Here is a 21,243-nt window from a genome sequence, read left to right as displayed (position 1 = left end):
CAACTTTTTTCTCTAAATATTAGAATATTAATATTGGTATCCACTGAAGTTACCAAATATAGTTCTTCGCCCGATAAAGGGTTAAGAGACATCCAACACACAGAGATACGAGACTTTACAAGACTCACAGTAACCTCTGAGTCACTCAACATGACTCCAGTTCTATGAATGTGTTGCTCTCTAACTTCTATGTTGTTGATTAATATCCAATAATAAATCTACATTTTTTGCATAAAGAAAGCTTATTTGTGTGCTCCCATCTTGATAAGAATGAATAAAAAATCTTCCCTATAACAAATATATATTTGTTTTGGATTATTATAATTAAATATGTAGAAAAGTATTCAAGCTGTTACCCTTCAGTTGGGATGCACATTTGATGAAAGTGGCAAAATGCTGAAATGACCATAAAGCTATTGTTGCTGTTGTTACGTATAAGAAACGATTTCATTTTTTGTACGTTTTATGAGCTATGCATGGAGAATATTTATTTTGTTCATCAAAAAGTCGTTACCCTCCAAAGAAATAGGCAGCACAGTATGTTATCCTACACAATGAAGTTTAAAAAAATAACACAAATTTTGTATTCAGGGGATGCTTTGCTGAATATAAAGTAATATAAACGCCATTCAGAAACATAAAGCATATGGACATCAATTGTATTAACAAAATAAGGAAAAGTTCGTATCATAGTGATAAAACAATAAGAACCTGCTGTAAAATGGGTCTGAGGTCTCCAGAAACCCAAACAATAAAACAATAGGGTAAGTATAAAATATTTACATCCCACGATGTATGAATACAGTCAATAAAAAGTCAGAATGAGACTCCAGTCTTTTGTCAGCCCACACAAAATCCATAAAGCAAGTCAACACAGGGTTAGTTCTTCATACTTTGATCAAATCCCGCATTGTGTTAATAAAGACTTGCACTGGCAGCGGGCTGTAACTCAGCAATGAGAAAGCCAATCATGGAGAAAATGAATGGAAGTTAAAACAGGACTACACAGATTTGACAGACAGCTGTCAGCCATTCATTACAGACTCCCTAATGATTTTTTTCCACATCACTGATAAGTGCAGCGCCACCTTTCTCAGGATGACGGGGGACTTTTCTCAAATCATGACACCTCAATTCTTCCCTCTTATTACATGCCATTCATTCAGTCAGAGCTTAGAAGACAAAGCCTCTTGTCTGTATCGTATAGCATTTTAAATTGATGCAATGCGAGAAACTCCATGTTTAACGCACGTGTTGTTTCAAAACACACACTTGTTCCTGAGTGAGACATGAGGAGATAATTGAGGCTTTGGTTTATCGCCTGCAGAGAAGGATTAAAAACCCGAGGCCACGCACCTTTAAAGAAGGATCTCTGGCCATCTGCTTTTGTTTCTTCTTGTTCGTCCAACACTGTCCTTCATTTTCATCATGTCTCTTTGACATTTACCTTTTAGTTTATTTGTAAGACATTATCCATTATTCTTTGACATTTACCTTTTAGTTGCGTTTGTAAGACATTATCCATTATTCTTTGACATTTGCCTTTCAGTTTATTGTAAGACATTATCCATTGTTCTTTGACATTTACCTTCTAGTTTCGCTTGTACGACATTGTCCATTGTTCTAGGCCAGTAAGTTCCTGCCAGATTTCATTAAGATTATTATAAGAGGGTAAAATATGGGGATCAACAAATCTTTAATTACATTTGATGAAGATGTCTTAATTAAATGTTTATAATAAGGAGATAAAACTGATGTGAAAACTGTCTCAGGTACAGAGGCTTCCTACGGGTCTTTGAATCTTGTCAAGTGATTTTCTTAAGAAGTTTTCTTTGGTCTGAAAGATAACAAGATTGCAGAAGATGAGATGCCCAAATGAGAAAAGTTTCACAACATCACACCGTCAGTATCATTTGATAAAACATTTGCAGGTTCTCATTTTATTACCTTTTAATCTCTCCGCCTCTTGATCTCAGTTACAATGATATTTCACCCAGCACTTTTTAATGGCAGCAAGAAATCATTATCTTTAATTCCCATCATACTCTGCCGTGTTTGGGTATTTATGTTTAACAGGAAGTGACCTCACCATTTTAGGATTGATGTATGTGTTTTTGTAATCGCGGCTGTGTTTCTTTATTCCCTTATCCTTTCAGAAAGATAGCACTACAGCTGAAAATTGCACCTCAAATGGATTATAGATCAGTATCGGTGTCTGACTGTCCAACTTGGGCGGTAATGTGACAGAACTGTGGCACAGTCCCGACAAGGAATCACTCATCCAGTGAAAACCTAGTTGAAGGTTTAATAAATCTACTATATGAAAACAGTATATTAGTGATAAGAGTGATGTGAGTGAATTAGTCAATAATACTGTCTAAGTTTCATTTATCCATATCAGGGACATCAGCTGTCTCCAACTGAGCGTGATAACGGCAGCTGCATTTATAATTCACCTTCGGCAGGAGAGAGGGAATAAAACGATTAATTCAGCAGTTGTACTAGTTGTAATACCCTGATACCTGAATACACACAGCTGTGGGTGTTTCATAAATTAAAAAAACACTGACCAAGGTTATAATAGTTTTGGTTTTCTTTATTAGTTTTAGTTTTGATTTCGTTGTGATTTTTTATTTTTTGGAAATGCTTTGTTTTAGTTTAGTGTTTATTAGTTTTAGTTGTTTTTTTTAAATGGGGTATTTGTTGAGTGCCAGGTTAAAAAAAAGTCACAATAAATGTTGCCTTTATTTCCTTTGTCTTATCCATCTCAGCCCCAATACGTTTATTAAGTCATAAAACCAGATTGATGAAATAGTTTTTATATCAACCAAAAAGGTTTATGTATGAAAAAAGTTGACAAAGACAACAACGAAGGACGAAGTTTTGTAACCACATAATACTGTTTCAGTTAGTTATCGTTTTTTTTTTAAACTCTCGTTTTAATTTTAATTTTAATTTCAGTTAACAAAAATGATTTTTAAATTCTAGTTTTCGTTATTTTGTTATTTTCCGTTAACTATAACAACCTTGTGACGTACATGTACTGTATAGTGAAATCATTCCTAAAAAGGGCAAAGTTACTCCGTCTCACAATATGCAAACTGATAGGAACACATACCAAACTGCTACAAGCCACATTTTAACTGATGTAGTGAATATTTATTGGTGACATAGATGAAGAAATAGTTAGTAATGGTATGCAGGTGTTAAAGGGCCAGTGTGTAGGATTTACGGGGATCTATTGGCGGAAAAGGAATCTATTATTCCTTATTCTTGATATATTTATGGTAGTGTAGTGTCTTGTCAATAGCTGTCCACATATTTTAAAACATGACATACATGCATGTGATTGTAAATGGGGTACTTGTAATTCTGCAGTTGCAAGTGGGGACATGGAAAGATTGTAGGCTACCTGAGCTTATTGAATAAAGTAGAGATTTGAAAAGTGAGATTTCAATGTCTTTTTATTTCAAGAAAGGTCTAGGTGCTATATAAATACTGTGGAAGTTTCAAGACTTTCATATGGTTGTGATGTCACAGCTTTACTATTTATACAATAGGTATAAAGTGCTACTACAGTGCAATTACAGTCATTCCCCAGCTGCAGAGACACCAAGAGTGCAATGCAGAAGAACTGAAAAGACTAACCAATCACAGCAGACTGGGCTTTGTTTGGAGTGGGGCTTAAAGAAACAGGAACTAAAACAGAGCGTATAAGGGGAAAAATGTGTTGTTGTTTTTTTAACATTACAGTATGTAAACTTGTTATTGTACACTGTAATAAATTATTCTATTTATGAAATTCTAAATCAAGAGAATTTTGAATGAATCCAACACAATAGAATTAGTCTGTTTTTAATTGACAGGCACTTCCTGTTAAGGTGTTATTAACTCAATTTGTAACGTAGTTAGATTTAATTAATAATATTGTGTGCAATCTGTTGCCTCAATTTTATTGAGAAGCTATTGTTTATCTTTTTTTACAGTGTAGAAACCCAAAAGACAAGTGTGAACCTGATTACGAGCATAATATGTCTCCTTTAATTATCTATGTATTGAGTCGGCTGTAACACCTGGATACTTAGTGTTATTACTGAAAGCATGTGCAAACAAGTTGGTGAAAGATGCCTCAACAGTAAGCAAAATATAAAGGATACATTTTTTTATTTTTTTATTTAACCAGGTCGGTCCCACTGAGACACAAAGACCTCTTTTTCAGGGGAAGCCTGGCCAAGACAGCAGCAGGGTTAAAAGTTACAACAATAAGACAGACAGTGCATCATGACAAGAACAGACAATAAAACATGGACGTACAGTAAAATACAAGCAAGCCAGACAACACAGTAAGATAGGCATGGACAGTACAAGATCATGACATCATCAAAAACAAGTGCAAAGGCGATACGAGTCTGCTTCCAGATCTCTCAAGAGTTTTTTAAAGGATGTGAGTGTAATAAGGTCCTGCAGATTGAGACTGCATGTCTACATGGATAAAAGAGGTGGCTCGTCTCTTTCACACATGACTGTTTTACAAAACCGTGCATCTCAGCACAATAAAATCTGAAAGTGTCACAGTGAAAACATAATTTGTGTGGCCTGAATGAAAGCACTCATTTCAAAAGGTCTCAGTAAAAGTAGAACATGTTCATGGGCAAAATGATCTATCACATCCCACAATACACTTGTCCACTAAGTAATATATCTTGTCATATGACCTTTCCAACTTTGTTGTACAAAGATAATTACCTCTGCCTCATCTCCTTAGTAGGTTATGACACAGATGACATTTATTGACACCCTATTTTTTACAAGAAGTGAGCAAAAGGCTTTGTATATGAGGAGCATCTGTGAAACAGAGGCAGTTGTTTTTATATGGAGGATTTGTATTATCCATGCCTGTGATGAAACATGCAGTAAAAGACCTCATTAAAGCTTTTGTGTCTTTAAATAGGGAATGATGTATTCCAATAAAATCTCTGCCAGAGAGGAGGCATGTGGGAAAACAGTGAATGGCATTGTTAAGGCTGTGACAACTATAGCATCACACGTGAGAGCTACTCAAGCACTAGGTGATGTTTTTTTTTTAACCACTGTTTCCTGCGAACACGCTGCAATATTTTTCTGTTGTGTAGAAAGTGTTGCTTTACTCCCCTTCCCTGCCATGTGCGTTTGTGAAGGTAAATTTAAATGGACAACAGCAATAAAAATGCAAATTTTGACACAATGTTGCCAGAGCATTTTACGCCCATTTATCTCCACTAATGTCCATTAGCATTTAAAGCATTTATTTGTTACATCCTCCAACCTAACTGGGAGAAAACTTCTCCCAGTGGTGTACCTGTCACCTCTAGTTGAGATCTCCTTCAATTCTACAGTCTTCTGTGGTGCACCAAAAAACCTTTCACTCCTGTGATAGCCAAGCTCAAGCTCTCTGTTGCATCATCTGCCCCTTATTGAGCTGGAGAGAATTTGCCCTGTCAGAAGCAATAACTTTCCATTCAAGGTAGAGACAGTTTTATTTCTCAACATAGCCATTGCACAAGGTGGTTGTTTCCATTTGCCTCCCCCGTGTTTCCTGACATTCCACCTCTCATCATGGACGGATCAAATAGCAGAGGTATGAAAGTCAGTCTTTTGTAACATCCTTGCTAACACGGATTGATTTTTTTTTCCTCCTGTCACCTTGTCCCACTGTAATAGTCCTTTAGGGTTCTGTAAAATTAAACTCAAATAAGGGCCCTATTCAAACGATCTATAGTGCACGGTCTAAAGTGTGTGGTGCAAGTGCAATTAAGGTGTGTCCAACTCCAACTTTTGCTGGTTAAACAGCTCATATTCTGAGACTGTGTTTAGTCTCTTAATTAATCAAAGGTATGTTTTGGGTGAAACATCTCCCATTAAAGTCTTAAAGTCACAGTTTAATACAGTGAGCTTGTATCAAATTGAATGGGCACCAGAGAGAGTTTGTGTCAGTGTGATAGATGTCAGTTTATCTGAATAATGTACCCTTCACACAGCAGGAAAATACTGCAACATTGATTTTAGACCAGGTTTTTGTTGGCTTTCAGCTGCCTCAAGATAGCAATGTGCCAACACTGCACCTGACCAGAGCTCCTTTTAAGGCCAGCATGCCCATGGGCACACAGATGGGCACAACTACACTTACACAACGTGGGCTCTCAGCGTGAAAATCACAATCAAATCACCGGGTGTAAGATAGGGCCCCAAGTCATTATTCCCCTCCAAATCAGATGCTCGTGAGCTAATCTCTATGCATTCACATACCAGACTAATGTATCGAAACTTGTGACAGATAGACCACCTCAATCTTAAATTCAACACCCATGGATGGATTACTGATTACTGATTACTGATTACTGCAGGGGTGTCAAACTCAAATACACAATGGGCCAAAATGTAAAACTTGAATAAAATCGCGGGCCAACATTGAACAAATAAAGCTTTTAATATATACCAAACATGTTTTGCTTTAACATTAAATATGGAACCAGCAACGCAGATAAACATACAATATATAACTAAATAGTGCAGACATGCGAAATCAAATTTCAAATAAAAACAGATCAATGTCATTAATTTATAAAATAAAAATTAAATAAAAATCGTATGCCTCTTTTCTGTTTGCATCCTTCTGATTTAAATATCAAAATAATTTTTTCAACAGGTTAATACATTTAAAAATAAAATAACAATAATAAATCTAGTATTAGCGGCTTTTATAGTACAATAATAATATAATAATTTGATATTGGCTCGCGGGCCAAATTAAATTACACTGCGGGCCAAATTTGGCCCGCGGGCCAGAGTTTGACACCCCTGGATTACTGATTACTGATTACTGCGCTGGTAGGCTCAATCATTAGATCTGTATTTCTCAGTCGTGGGGAATGTGAGCATAAGCACAGCCCGGGTCAAATTTGCTCAGAGTTGTTCCAGAGCACCACATGAGCAGTAAAATAAACTACATATTGCCATTGCAATACATGGTTAATATCTTGATTAGAATGTCCTGACTAAATCTGTGTAAATTATGAGGACAAGATAGAAATGAAAAATACCCTGGAAGCTAAGTTAACTCTTCAATATGTAGATGAATTGAGTTAAATTCTTTGTGGAGATAATCTCAAAGTGATAATGACCTCTTCCTTAATAATCACATGGTCTGCAGTGTCACACAGATATAAACATGCAGCACAAGGAAAAGGCTGATTTCCTGTTCACAGCCTGTCAATCAGAACACAAAGGCAGGTTGACCTGTCAGTCAGAAGCACGGTCCTGCAGTACAGCATAATTGAATTAGCTCCTGTCACACTCTGAAGGTTAATTGGTGGAGAAACCTTGGCTCAGCATGGCGAGGTAATTGACAAAGATAAGGAAAGCGGGTCTTATCGCAGATTCCATCAGCATGTGTGAACTTTTATCAATTCTCTAAATATAAGATATTAATAAAAACATAAAGACGTTTCTGTAAATCCACCTGAGTAGTGAGTTTTCCTTAACTTCCTGTCACGCTCAGGGCTGCACAGTAGCACCCACTTTAGTTGGACATGTCATGAGTCAGCAGCTAGAGACATTGCTGGCAGATGCTTTGGCTCGGAGGCCAAAGTAACGTGCCGAGTTGATGGTCAGTTGATGGCCTGGAAAATTGCATTTAAACCTTCAGGTGTTATTCCAAGTTGTATCTTACTCTCAAAAGTACAGAATTAAATTAAACTCTGCTTTGCTCCTGTCCCTTTGATAAATGTTCTCTATAGCCCAGTTGCCTTTCCCCCTGTTCAGTATGCATCCTGTGGAGCAGAACTGTTATGGTTTTCTTATGGAATACAATAAAGTGCAGAGATCACCGCATTCATTTTAAAAGAAAGAGCTGAGAAAGGCTGACCAAGATGCACTTTTCTGCTTCCTTGTTTTCTGCTAACGATTGTGTCTGGCTGCTTTAATTCTCCTGCAGGGTTTCACCAATGCATCTGTCTCCATCAGTGTGGTGTGATTCCATGCCACTCTCCACGGCTTATCATCTTTATAAGAGGTGTCACCCAAAGTAGAGCTTTTAGTTTGTAATGAGATTTTTTGCTCTTGTCTAAGCCTGAATCATACTAGGTCATGAGACTGCTGAAGGACTCTTGATACACTGCAGAACAATAGAGTGAGATATTGGGAATTTACAAGAGATGGCAGGGCAGTAAGTCATTTAAAGTTTTACAAAGTATGACACCTGTGTGGAATACCAAGCAGTAAGTGGGTTGAATGTAACTTTTCAATAATTTCAAATTCAGGATGCTTGTGCATATCTGTATCAGCCCAACCTTTGCACTCAAGGCCTTAATTATCCAAAAAGGATCCGTTATTTGACATTTAGCACGTCATATCATCAGCATTCATTTAGATCAGCCCACACTTCAGCAATACTTCTTATCCTGATGCTAATTTGCAGCTAATTAGAAGGGACCAGTACTAATTGGCAGCGAGGAAATGTTGTTTGTCCTTTACTCATCCTGGAATGAACTCAAATCAAATCAAGGATGTTTGATTATTAGGAAGAATAAAAATAAAAGTTTACATGTATTCCTTTTGATTCAGCATTTACAGTATTTTCTCCAAACCACCAAGATCACAAATACACAGAAGTGCTGTTTAGTTTGCCAAGTACTGTTGTAAACTGCTAATGGGCACTGCAACTCAGCCAATGCTGCTTATTCACTAGAATATTTTTTACCAAAATATACTATATCAGGAGCTTATATCAGTATTAAAGCTCCCTATCTGAGAAGCAGAAGCCTGGAACTACAAGTAGCGCAGACTATTCTAGCCACTCTCCCTAGTGGTGGAACCGAGAAAGTGCACTTTACGAAATTAAGCTCGTATCACTAGCAAAAATATGTTTGAATCTGGCCTTGTTCACAGAATTTCAAAAAATAAATACAATAACAATTTCAGCTTTCCAATTGTTATCGTACATTTGCAGATATAACAGAAATAATAGTCACTTTGTTCTTCACTTTCTCCTCGGCCATATGGAGCTTTACAGTGAGCTGTCCGTCTGCAACTTTATTGTTTTAATTCACTCTCATGATTTGTTACATCTTGATACCTAAAGATAACAATAACAGTTTAAAACGTGGTTAAAATTGTGAAACGGTAGGAGCGGTTTGGTTCGGTTCAAGGGGCAAAACCACTTGGTAAGGTTAAGGAAATAATCATGGTTTTGGGTAAAATTAGTATTTTATTTTTTTTACCTAACATACGTTACATACATGATGCAAGTATGTAAGTTGCTGGTTATGCCATTAAGCAATTGTTTGCGTTGCCCCCAGGTGGCAAAAAATAATAATCTATTGTAGATTTCAAATTCTGTGGAATGTTCTTTATCGTGGGGAATCAGGCAATTGCAAGATTAATCAAACAGTTCTAGGAAAATTTGTGTTTAAATGATCAAATTGCCTCTATTATGTAATCACTCCATGTATTACCTCAATACATCATATTGAGATAAAAACTGTTCTGGAAGCTTCCTCCAACTCTAGGTTATACGATGAAGCAACTCGGAGTTAATAAAAGTCTCGAAACAAATTTATTCAGTACATCAATGTGTCATACAATAATCCTCACTAAGGATTTAGGTTACACAAAGTAAAAACTCCATTTGCTGAGCTCCTGCCAACCGAAAAAGAAACATCAAGTCCAACAAGTATATCACAGAACTCATAAAAAGTGCCGAACTTTTAGCAAACTCAATGAAGACAGGACCATCAATTCTTTTCCAGACAATATTCCCAGAGTAATTAATGTATGAGTTTAATATCCTCTGATATAACCGATGCATACGTGTCCTCGTTCTCCTCCCCTTCAAAGCAATTCAGTACCTCAATGAGCACAATGTTTTCCTTCCCCAAGAGAAGTAGTTCCATTTAAACTCAATTGATTCTCCTCTTCTGGTTTCCAATCTTTACTTCTTTTTTTCATTCTTCCCAGCAAGAAGTGCATGCATTTTCAATGACATCAAATAAAGGGCAGTCATTGGTATGGATGAGGAGGATCCTCAGAGATTGAGGCACCTTCACCATCACAAAGAACAAGATAGGAAGCACGGTGAGAAACAAGAAAAAGCTGGGCCTCAAACTGTAAAAGCAGATCCTTTGATATCCTGCTTTTAAAGACACTTGGAGATAGAACAGAAAAATATGTTTAGTATGCACGGTAAAATTGTTTAGACAGATACACTGACAAAAAGGAAGAGGACTGGGAGGGAGAGATAGCCAGAGAGGTGCTGAGGTGCAGTCTGGTCGGTTTGCATACAATATACGACTGTTTGTGAGGAGGGAGACACAGTAGTTTCAAGATCGTTTTTCTCAGTGTGTCGTTCTGGAGCTTCTGTCAAAGTTCGCCTTGAAGCACTGGCTCTTGTGGCAGAGCAGCACTCCTGAGGCTTTATGTGAGAGACGACGACTCTTCAGCTTCACGTTTAAAGACTCAAGACAGACACAGAGAGCCACTGCAGCTGAAAGATTCCCCTTAAAGCACGATCTACCATGTCACTATCACAATACTTCACCCCTCTCCTTTAAGGCCGTATCAGCAATCGAGCTCTTGTGTGGATTTTCCCTGGACGACTCTAAAAAAAAAAAAAAAAAAAAATCAGATTTTTTTTTTGCCTTAAATTTAGTTGCTTTATATGCTGCCAGAACTCGTTTTGTGAGAGATAGAACTCTATTTCTCCACATTTACAGCCGCCGCAGTGATATTTTGTAATATTTTTTTTCATACAAAGAGAGCCAATGACTTACTGAGTAGAAGTGTAGTGTGAACAGGCCCTGAGCAACTGGAACAGAAATTTACAAGGCAGTGTTTGAATCCGTCTTCAAGAGCAGGGTTTCATAGGTTATCCACAGAAGAGGAAAAGAAAAAGAAAAGCCTTCATTACCCAGCGCATAAAGCCTAAATGGAAAAGAGACTGTGGAATGGCTGCCTGTGTCTGATAGGGGAATATACTCAGCTCTGATGCCTTGGGTGTTCTGGCCTGCTGCACTCAGGGCTAGCACTGGACCATACAGATTGCTGCCATTATGGAAAGTGGGTCTGTGGTGGCAAATAGACCTAAACTCTCAATAAGACAACATACCCTGCTGGATGCCGTAGGCTCATTTGAAGATCTGCATATACAGTATGATGTGATTTGCATGAAAATCAAAAATTAATTTTAATGTAGTTGGTTGCTTTGTTTATCCCCTAACAACTCAACACCGCAGGCATTGTTTTTGTTGGCATATGCTGTGGATTCACTGGGACACAGTGAGTGCAAGAGTTATGTATTTGAATTCAAAATCTGCATGTAAAAGCAGCATCACCTATTTTTGCGAGTGTGCTTATGTGTGTTTTGTGTTTGCCCTAACACAGTGAACTAGCCTGGCTGTAATTTATGCATGGCTTTTAGTGGTGAGGCAGTGAATCAGTTGGAGGCTCACTAAGAGTGAGTCACTGTGGACAAACAAAACACAGCCAATGCATTGTAAATGAGAGGAGACTCCTCCGGTTTAACTTAAACTTCCATTTAACCGGTGAAGGATCTTGCACCAGTGCCACGCTGTGAGCGGGTGGAAGATCGGGTCAGATGAGCTCACTCTCCGCCGTGTGGTATTTGCAATAAAGGTCAGAGACTGGGGAATAATAACAAGGCACCATTTTCCTTTAAGAGATTCTTTGCCTTGCCAGATATTCTGCAGGGCTGTATTTTTTCATATTCATTTCATGGAACATTTGATTTGGACCCTCTTTCCTCCCGGGGGGCTTTGAGAGCGTTCTTTTCTTCAATGCTCCTCTGCCGCTGCTCTTTTGTCGTCATGAAGGTGGTTTTGTAATGGCAGCCTTTGGCATTCTGATGCAGCGTCCTACATCACAACATTAATTTCTCCTCTTTATCTGCACTTGAATAGCTGACCAGTGCTTTTACTCAATCATCTCAGCCCGTTTGCAGATAATTTGTACCAAGGACCAAAGAGAATTGCGATTAAAAATTGTTTCTATGCACTAAAATCGTCCTTCATTTGTGATTCGAAATGCTTTTATGTGCCTTTGAATGAAACTTGCAGACAGCTGTAGTTTCACAGAATGGACATTCAATAACAGGGTCTGCCCTCAGTTGTGAAACTTTGTCACACTCACATTGCAAATAAAAATCTTCACACTGACTGCCACTACACAAAATACCAGTTTACTGAATACATACGGCATACAGCGAGACAGCTTGCTGTATTATGCATTCATTTCCCACATTTGGTAAAGGGTGGAAATTGGAAGGCAGAAATTGCGAATTGGCAATGAAGACATACCAGCTTTCCCATTTACAGTAAATGTGTGGAATATAAATCACAAAAAGGCTCAACTATGAGATATATTCACATATAATCTCATCCTCTGGGCCAACTCAAATCTATGTGAAGCATGCATCAGATTACATCTATGACTGGAGATGGTTCGGAGCTGCTTATTTCCCCAAAAGCAGATTTATAATCATTCTGTTACTAGTTGTTAGTTTTCTATTATTCTAAGTTCTTATGTAATTTTAATGTAACATGAAGCATGCAGTTCTTATGTGGTGTGGGTTATTGTCTGTGTGTTAGGGCTTGTTTGTGAGTATAAAATGTGAAAACCATTTGTTATTGGGTGGTATTATGGCTCACTGGTTAGCCGTAATTCCTCACTGCAAGAAGAACCTGAGATTGAACCATAATTAGGTGGACAAGAGAAGTCCAAAACACACACCAACCACATCTCAGTTTCCCTGAAAATCGTACACAATCAGACTCAAGCAACTGGCCTCAGAACTGGTGCTGGTTCCAAGTCAATACCCATTCCAATTAAGGCATATGAAGTGTACATAGCATTTGTGGACTATTGTTTTTAAACCTTGATTGGCCATCAACTGCCAGGTTTTTGGCTGTAACCATCTTGCTTTTCAAGCCAGAAGTGACCACATTTGGACAAAAGGCCTGAACTAAGCTATCCAGCTTGGTAAGCAAGGTGCAAAAACGAACAGCTGAAGCTTTGCAATGTTTTTTTTTTTACAACCAAACATTGATATTTTTTAGACATTTTCAATGTTATTCCTCCCAAGGTTATAATAGTTTTGGATTTTTCATTAGTTTTAGTTTTAATTTCGTTGTGAATTTTTGTTTTCAAATTCAGTTAGTTTTAGTTAGTTTTCAGAGTGAGTTTTCTAGTTTTAGTTTAGTTTTTAGTTTTTGAAAATGCTTAGTTTTAGTTTAGTTTTTATTAGTTTTAGTGTTAGTTTTAGTTTTTTTGTAATGGGCTATTTGTTGGGTGCGAGATTCAAAGTGGTCATAATAAATTTTGCTTTTATTTCCTTTGGTTTATCATCTCAGCCCCAATAAGGTTATTAACTGTTTTGAATTTTGGTTGGAGTGTAGACATCCCAGTCTCAGTAAACATATTTACCATGTGTTGCATGTTGAAATAGAAACACTGAATTATGAATGAAAAAAGTTGACAAAAACGAAAACTAAGGACATTTTCACTATAATTTTAGTTAGTTTTAGTTAGTTTTGTAACCACAAAATACAGTTTCAGTTAGTTATCGTTTTTTTAAAAACTCTAGTTTTTATTTTTATTTCAGTTAACGAAAATGTTTTTTCAATTCTAGTTTTCGTTATTTCGTTAGTTTTCGTTAACTATAATAACCTTGATTCCTCCACTGGCCACTTGAGGCTATCTCAACCCTCACTGACAGCCACATTTAACTTTTCAGCCTTGTGCAAAGAATTGGTGAATTTCATTATAAATCACACATTTCATCTAAATCAAAGCAAGGCATTAAGTCGTGCATAATAAAGGGCATGGCTGCTTTAATTGACAAGTGGGTGCCCTTACAGGTGGCCCGCCTCAGCTCACCCGTGCTCCACCTTTTTTTGGATTAGCTGGGAGATAGGAGGAGTCAGGCTATGGGAGCCATCCACTGTAAGCTTCAATTGAGTTCTTCAGAAACCTATGGGTGATGTCACGTAGACTGCATCCACATTTTATACAATCTATGGTGACATTTGTATCCCGAACTTGATTTATGATATGAGAAAACCACAACATGCATGATTGTAATGTGATAAACTTAACTTAAAAAAAAAGGTCAAATCACAGCAGGAATGGCCTTTAGGTCTCTGATGGCAGGTGGGGTCTTCATTTTGAAGTATATTCCCTTTGCCAGAAACTGTCACATTTATTCTAGTCTACCAGTGATTATCCCTGTTGTGAAGAGCCATGTCCTCTAACACACAAAAGCTCTTTCTCACCCCCTGTGTCCCCCCCACAAGGCAGAGCATTTCAGACTGTCACAGGCAGAGCTGGTGAACTAAAAAAGGAGAATACATGATTAAACATATCAATATCTCTCAGTAGATGTGCTCATTTCCATCGCAGTGTGATTAGTCCTATAATTAATTACAAATTAGTGGTTGTTACAAGATGATTGTAAATGCTAATCCCAAATATTTCTAAGGTTGCCCAACACTAGCCTCTGTGTTAGGAAATAGTTGAACCACCCCTTCAGGAAGAGTAGTGTTGACATCTATTTAATTGTATTTTAAAAAAGGTAAATTAATTTGAGAATCTAAATTGACTGTTTTGCTGATAAGAATGCTTCTATTAGCCATTCTGTGTATATTTCTTTGAACAATTTTAACGGCTGAATTTGGTTTCTACACAAACATCATTCAACCTGCAATTGAGTAAAAACTTCCCTTTGCAGCATTTTAAGAATCAATTTGACAAATTACTTTAAAAGACACATTATTATTGGTGAATGAGTCTTTCAAGCTCTACTGAATAGCTGAGCGGAAGGCAACATTATATATATTTTTTATTTCCATGTCAGTAGTTATAGGTTAACCCTTCAGTGATTAAATGCTGCAATGAAGACTGTAATAATGAGTGATCTGGTGATGTAATAGAACTGTATTGGTAACACAAGAAATGATATGTATATTTTGAACAACACTACACTTTTTCTTCAACAAAAGTTTAATACACATGGACAATACCACTACAGCCTCACTTGGTAGCTTTGTAAACAAACTTGCGGTAGATATTCCTCTATAACTAACATTAAAGAGCACATTAAAGTCGGTTTATTACAGTCACCAATAAATTTGGAATAATTTTGTTTTCAGACACAATCCTCTATTAATTGTGGTTTAATTTTCATTGTGATATGTTTGGAAGAGATTGATTAATCAAGTTGTGAGCATATATACACTTTATCTGTCAATAATAAATATCATTGTTACAATTATTTCATGGAAAGAGGTAGAAAATATTTTATTTACGGGTGACTGTGTATATTTATGGCTCTTCTTTACTTCATAGTAGCATTTGCTATGATTCTCTAATTGTCACTTGTGGCAACAATGGTTACTGTTTTACTATTTATTATTGGTTTAAATATAATATTATGAGCCTAGCAAAATCGTTTACCTGGAAAAGATACCACTGAGTGGATTATATTGTATTATTTTATTGTATGAAACAGCAGAAACAGCAAAAACAGATTAACTATTCAAAAGCAAACCGAGTGCTTCTAAGGATTTCATATGGTATTATATATATATATATATTATATATTTGTATTTGAGAAGAGAAGAAAGATTAAGAAGAAGTTTCAAAAAAGAAGAAAATGTCATTTTTGAGATTTGTCTCCACAGTGGCCTCGGAAGAACTGTTGTTCCCATTTTTTTACAACTATGACTTTTGTCCTTTTGCCAAAGATCTTAATTTAATTTAGGATGATCCAGTATTCACACCTTGTGCTCAATTTCCCTCTCTTCTTTTGAAGAATCAGGGCTCAAAAGGATTTTAATTTATGCATGAAGGTTTTCGGAGAAAATCCTAAATACACTGATCCAAAGTGCCCTTTTCTGTGGTGCTGTATAATTGATTTAATGCAGCTTCTTAACATTGGCCTTGCCTCAGTTGCATCTGACAGTCCTCAGGTTAATGGTGGTGAAAACAGGGACCCTGCTTTTCCCAACCTGTCAAATGGTAATTGGCCAACAGTTTCCTTAAATTGGAGTCTGTCACAGTGAGTGCAAACACCTCTTAAATTGTGTACAAAATAATTGGTAGGGCATGACCAAGGAGAGCATGCAGGAAACATGAATCTTGGGCTTTGAATGCCACTGCTAACCATGCAAGAACATTTCTTATCCTGACAAATGTAATTAATGTCAACTATGTGTTCTTGTCTTTTGCAGGTTATTCCTCCGTGCACATGAGAGAGACACAGAGAGGAAGACAGTGGCAGAAACAATAAGATGAGACCGTTTAATGATGGTAACCTCTAAAGAAAAAAGCACAAGCCAACCTGAGGCGGTGAGATTTCTTTCAAACATCACCACAAGTTCACTTCAGGCAAACCTCAATGAAAGAAACTCAGTGTAAGGGCAGATTCTCAACACTTTTCTGATTGGTACATGGGGACAATACTATTCATCCATGAGGAGGAGACAAATAAAGGGACTGTGTCTGGCCCGGAGAACAGTTGAACATCCAGCTGATTTTCCAAAAGGATCATCTCAGCTGCACTGAAACCACTGCGGTATCACACTCCTCTCATTTTCTTTGGCCCTGCACATGACCCTCAGAGAAGCACCAATGGCCTGCAGCTTAGGCATGGTGATGAGTGCCTTGTTTTGGTCTGTAGCCATTGTATATTTGACTCATGTTGGCCGCGTCAGTGGAGACTGCTGGTTAATTGAGGGTGAAAAGGGCTTTGTATGGCTTGCGATTTGTAGCCAAAACCAACCACCTTATGAGGCCATCCCACAGCATATCAACAGCACCATTGTGGACCTTCGTCTGAATGAAAACAAAATCAAAAGTATCCATTATTCTGCCCTTAGTCGCTTTGCCAACTTGACCTACCTGAACCTGACTAAGAATGAAATCTCCTACATTGAGGATGGGGCCTTTTCGGCTCAGTTTAACCTACAGGTCCTTCAAATGGGCTTCAACAAGTTGCGGAACCTGACAGAGGGGATCCTCAGGGGTTTAGGAAAGCTGCAGTACCTCTACCTCCAGGCAAACCTGATTGAGACTGTGACACCCAATGCCTTTTGGGAATGCCCCAACATTGAGAACATTGACCTCTCCATGAACCGAATCCAGCAGTTAGACGGGTCCACGTTTACCAGTTTGACTAAACTGACCACCTGCGAGCTGTACACCAACCCTTTCAACTGCTCGTGTGAATTACTTGGTTTTGTCAAATGGCTCTCAATTTTCCCCAATCGGACGAATGAGAGGATGGTCTGCGACTCCCCACCTGGCGTCTCTGGTTATAGTTTATTGAGCCAGAATCCAAACAATCCAACGTACCGAAATGCTCTTCACATGCTCACCACCGTGTGTACTGATGACTACGTGACACCATTTATTCCTGTGCCCACCGAGCCCACTACACCGCCACCGGATTCGACACTATGCGGGCTGGAAGATTGTCCGTCAGGTACAGAACCAGAAGACATTACTATCAGTACAACCTATAATGAAGTGAATGAAGTAAACCCTGAGATGAAACTGAAGCAGGTATCGAATACAGGTGCCACCATCACAGTTCAGATTCCTCACCCCTACAAGAAGATGTACATCCTGGTTCTGTACAACAACAGTTTTTTCACAGATATTCAAAACCTGAAAGACATAAAGGAGGACATTGAATTAAAAAGCCTGAAACCCCACACCAACTACACATACTGTGTCGCTTCAATACGTAATTCTCTTCGACACAACCACACTTGTCTGACAATCACTACTGGCCCTTGGAATGGACATAACAAAGGTGTAAACCATGCAACTGCTACTCACTACATTATGACAATTCTGGGCTGCCTCTTTAGCATGGTCATTTTTCTGGGTGTGGTCTACTATTGCTTACGAAGAAAGCGTCAGCAAGATGAAAAGCACAAAAAAGCAGGTAACCTGAAAAAAAATATAATAGAACTCAAATATGGACAAGAACTGGAGGGAGCGACTATTTCTCGGATGTCGCAGAAGCAGCTGTTGGCCGGAGAGAGCATGGCACGTATGCCGTACTTACCATCTGCAGCTGAAATGGAGCAGTACAAATTTCAAGAGATAAGTGATACTCCGAAAATGATGAAAGGGAATTACATGGAGGTGCGGAGCGTGGACCACCATGAACGCAGGGAGTGTGACATGGGAATGGCCGGGAATAGCCAGGGGTCGGTGGCAGAGATTTCCACCATTGCAAAAGAGGTGGATAAAGTAAATCAGATAATCAACAACTGTATAGATGCTCTGAAGTCAGAATCCACCTCTTTTCAAGGGAAATCTGGAGCAGTGTCCACTGCAGAGCCCCAGCTTGTACTAATATCAGAACACCCGCAGAGTAAATCTGGCCTTCTGTCCCCAGTGTATACGGACAGCTATCACCACTCTCTGCAGAGGCATCGGTCCTCTGATGCCTCACCAAAGAGGCCCAGCACTGCCACAGGTGGGCCCATGCGGAGCCCCAGGCCTTATCGCTCTGATTCCAAGTACATAGAGAAAACCTCCCCGACAGGAGAGACCATCCTCACTGTAACACCTGCCGCCGCCATCCTGAGGGCCGAGGCAGAGAAGATCCGTCAGTACAGCGACCACAGGCACTCTTACCCCGACGCTCAGATAGAGGAGCTGGAAGGACCCGATAGCCACAAGTCCATGCTGGAACCTCTCACTCACTCCCGCTCCAGAGACTTAGCATACTCCCAGCTGTCATCTCAGTATCACAATCTTAGCTACTCCTCCAGTCCCGAATACTACTGCAAACCTTCACACAGCATCTGGGAGCGATTCAAACTCCACCGGAAACGGCACAAAGATGAAGAGTACATGGCCGCCGGCCATGCACTGCGTAAGAAAGTCCAGTTTGCAAAGGATGAGGACCTGCATGATATTTTAGACTACTGGAAAGGTGTATCATCCCAACAAAAATCATAACCTCTTTAGGTGTTTTTAAAATGGACCACACATTGCAGAAATGACACAAGAACCTCATCTGACAATTGAATCAATGGATACTTCCATATTATAATCAACTACTCACTCACGTGTATCACATTCTCTTTTGACTGTGAGGAAAATGGGATAAAGAGTCTTTAAATTTGTCATATTATGTAAAGCATTCATCTGGAAAACTTTTATCTATTAAAGAGAAAATATATTGCAAATTAATAATATATATGTTACAATGGATTATAGGTTTTTGGGTATCGCATGGCCAAGTCCTGTGACAGTGGATTTGCTGTTGTGTAATATGAAACTACTATATGAAGATATGTCTACTGAAACCTCAATATTTTTTGAGGAACTATCTGGACCCTTCATTCAAAAAGAACTTTTTTTTCTTCCCTCCCTGCATATATTTAATTCAACAAAACTATGTACAGATATGGGTATCTATATTTGCAATGTTTGCTGTGTAAATGGATAAGTATTAGTGGATGAATCAGGTTTATCAAATGGAGTGCTGTTCATTTAGAATAACTTGTTGCTGAAGAACAGCCACTTTAAACCTGTCAGAACATTTAACCATCACCGCCTGTTTTTTTTTTGTTTTTTTTATTCTTTACTTTTTTTAAAAAGCTTTTTACATGCATTTAAAAGATACAGACGGATTCAGTTTTTGTGTCCCCTTTATTACACAACGCAGTATTCCCTGCATGGAATCATGCAGATTACGATGCAGTATATTCCATGCTGTACAGAAAGTCTCAACCATCAGTTTCATGAACCACCATTTGTATCTTTAGTACCAAAGTAGAAAAAGCTGAAATGTTTACAATATTTCTGCACGGTCTGGGAATCGTAAGAACATACAGCAGTAGGTCCATGTTGACTCTCTTTTTTTATTGTATCGGTTACAAAGTGAAACATTGGGAGACAATAATATCCACATACAGGATATGGTATTGAAAGCCTACTATTAATCACTAACATTTTAAAGGGAAGGGAGCTGCACTTTGTCACCTGTTGTTTAGGTACAAGCAGCTGTTCTTCCCTACAGGAGAGCCCGATGGATGAATGTAACAGATACATATTCTGATCTGTCTATGGCAGCTTTTATGTAAGGAAATATTTATTTAATGCTATTAACGACTGTGTTTTTTCCTTTGCTTCAATATTTCGTCCAGTGTATTATATTGCATAATGTCTGATCCGATAAATGCAGGAAAGTAGTTTGTTCTGTTCGGATGAGCCTTGTTGCTTGCTGAGAGGTTTCATTTTATTTTTAACTGCTAGGCTGTTAAATCTTTTTGTATATTATGAAAGCTACGTACCAGACGAATATCAACGTGCTAGAGTAAAAATTTGAGAATGTGAAACTGAATCCTCTGACTTACTGGCTGTGAATTTGTATATCATGAAATTTTTTGAGTAAATATTTACGCTTTTTCTTTTGTAAGATGTTTATATAACTTGTTCCAAACAGGCTCATGATGATTCACTGCATATACATGAATGAATCTCCCACTCATTCGAAGAAGTGTAATAATGTAAGTCTAAATGTATGGTTGATGTAGGACGTGGGCTTATTAAAAAGTAGAGAAAAGCTCTTTGAGGTTAAACACATTAGTCATTGGAGCATCAGCTGTCTGCGAGGAAATAACTTCAACTCTCAGTGTACTGTGTGCTGAGGTGAGGACAACCGCCTGCAATCTGATAGCAGAGCTGACCTGAGGGAATGAATTAATCTGGCGACATATTTTTCCATCAACTCTTTTTTTGTCCCATTAGAAAGTGAGTATGTAAGTATAACTGCAGGCATTATTTAGCCCATTTGTACTTCTTCTGTCATAATGCTGCGTCCATTTCATGTAAGTGTGTCATGACGCTGATTTTATTCATTGATGTGAAATGAAGCATTCATGAGCCTGATGTGAATGTGTTATGTAAGCACTTTAGAAAGTTAACTTGGTTGTCTGACTTAATATTTCAACCGCCTTAAGATTTTGGGATATGTGTACAAGTGTAAATTTCCTTTTTTTGTTTCATTTCAATGTTGAAACTGTTGACAAGTCTCCATTTGTTGTTATTTTTATAAAAGCATTTCAGTATCTTCTGAGAGCTGTCAGGTTTCTAGTTCATTTAGCTATTTAGCAACATGTTTTTTATACTGCATATTGTAGCACTTCTGTGTCTAATAAGAGTGTTGAT

At 38.1% G+C, this 21,243-nt stretch overlaps 1 protein-coding gene across 1 annotated transcript in view; it reads left to right on the top strand.

The window, feature by feature from the left end:
• elfn1a (extracellular leucine-rich repeat and fibronectin type III domain containing 1a) overlaps positions 1-20,614 on the top strand; it is a 78,028-nt gene extending 57,414 nt beyond the window's left edge. The window contains exon 3 of the mRNA XM_059348710.1: positions 16,278-20,614. Coding sequence (XP_059204693.1) covers positions 16,657-19,026 — 2,370 coding nt within the window. The 5' untranslated portion in view covers positions 16,278-16,656 and the 3' untranslated portion in view covers positions 19,027-20,614. The remainder of the gene's footprint in view (positions 1-16,277) is intronic.
• Positions 20,615-21,243: the final 629 nt, after the last annotated feature.

This window comes from Centropristis striata, chromosome 13 (assembly GCF_030273125.1).
Source record: "Centropristis striata isolate RG_2023a ecotype Rhode Island chromosome 13, C.striata_1.0, whole genome shotgun sequence".
Classification (NCBI taxonomy): Eukaryota; Metazoa; Chordata; class Actinopteri; order Perciformes; family Serranidae; genus Centropristis; species Centropristis striata.
This window is presented reverse-complemented; position numbering and strand designations above follow the sequence as displayed.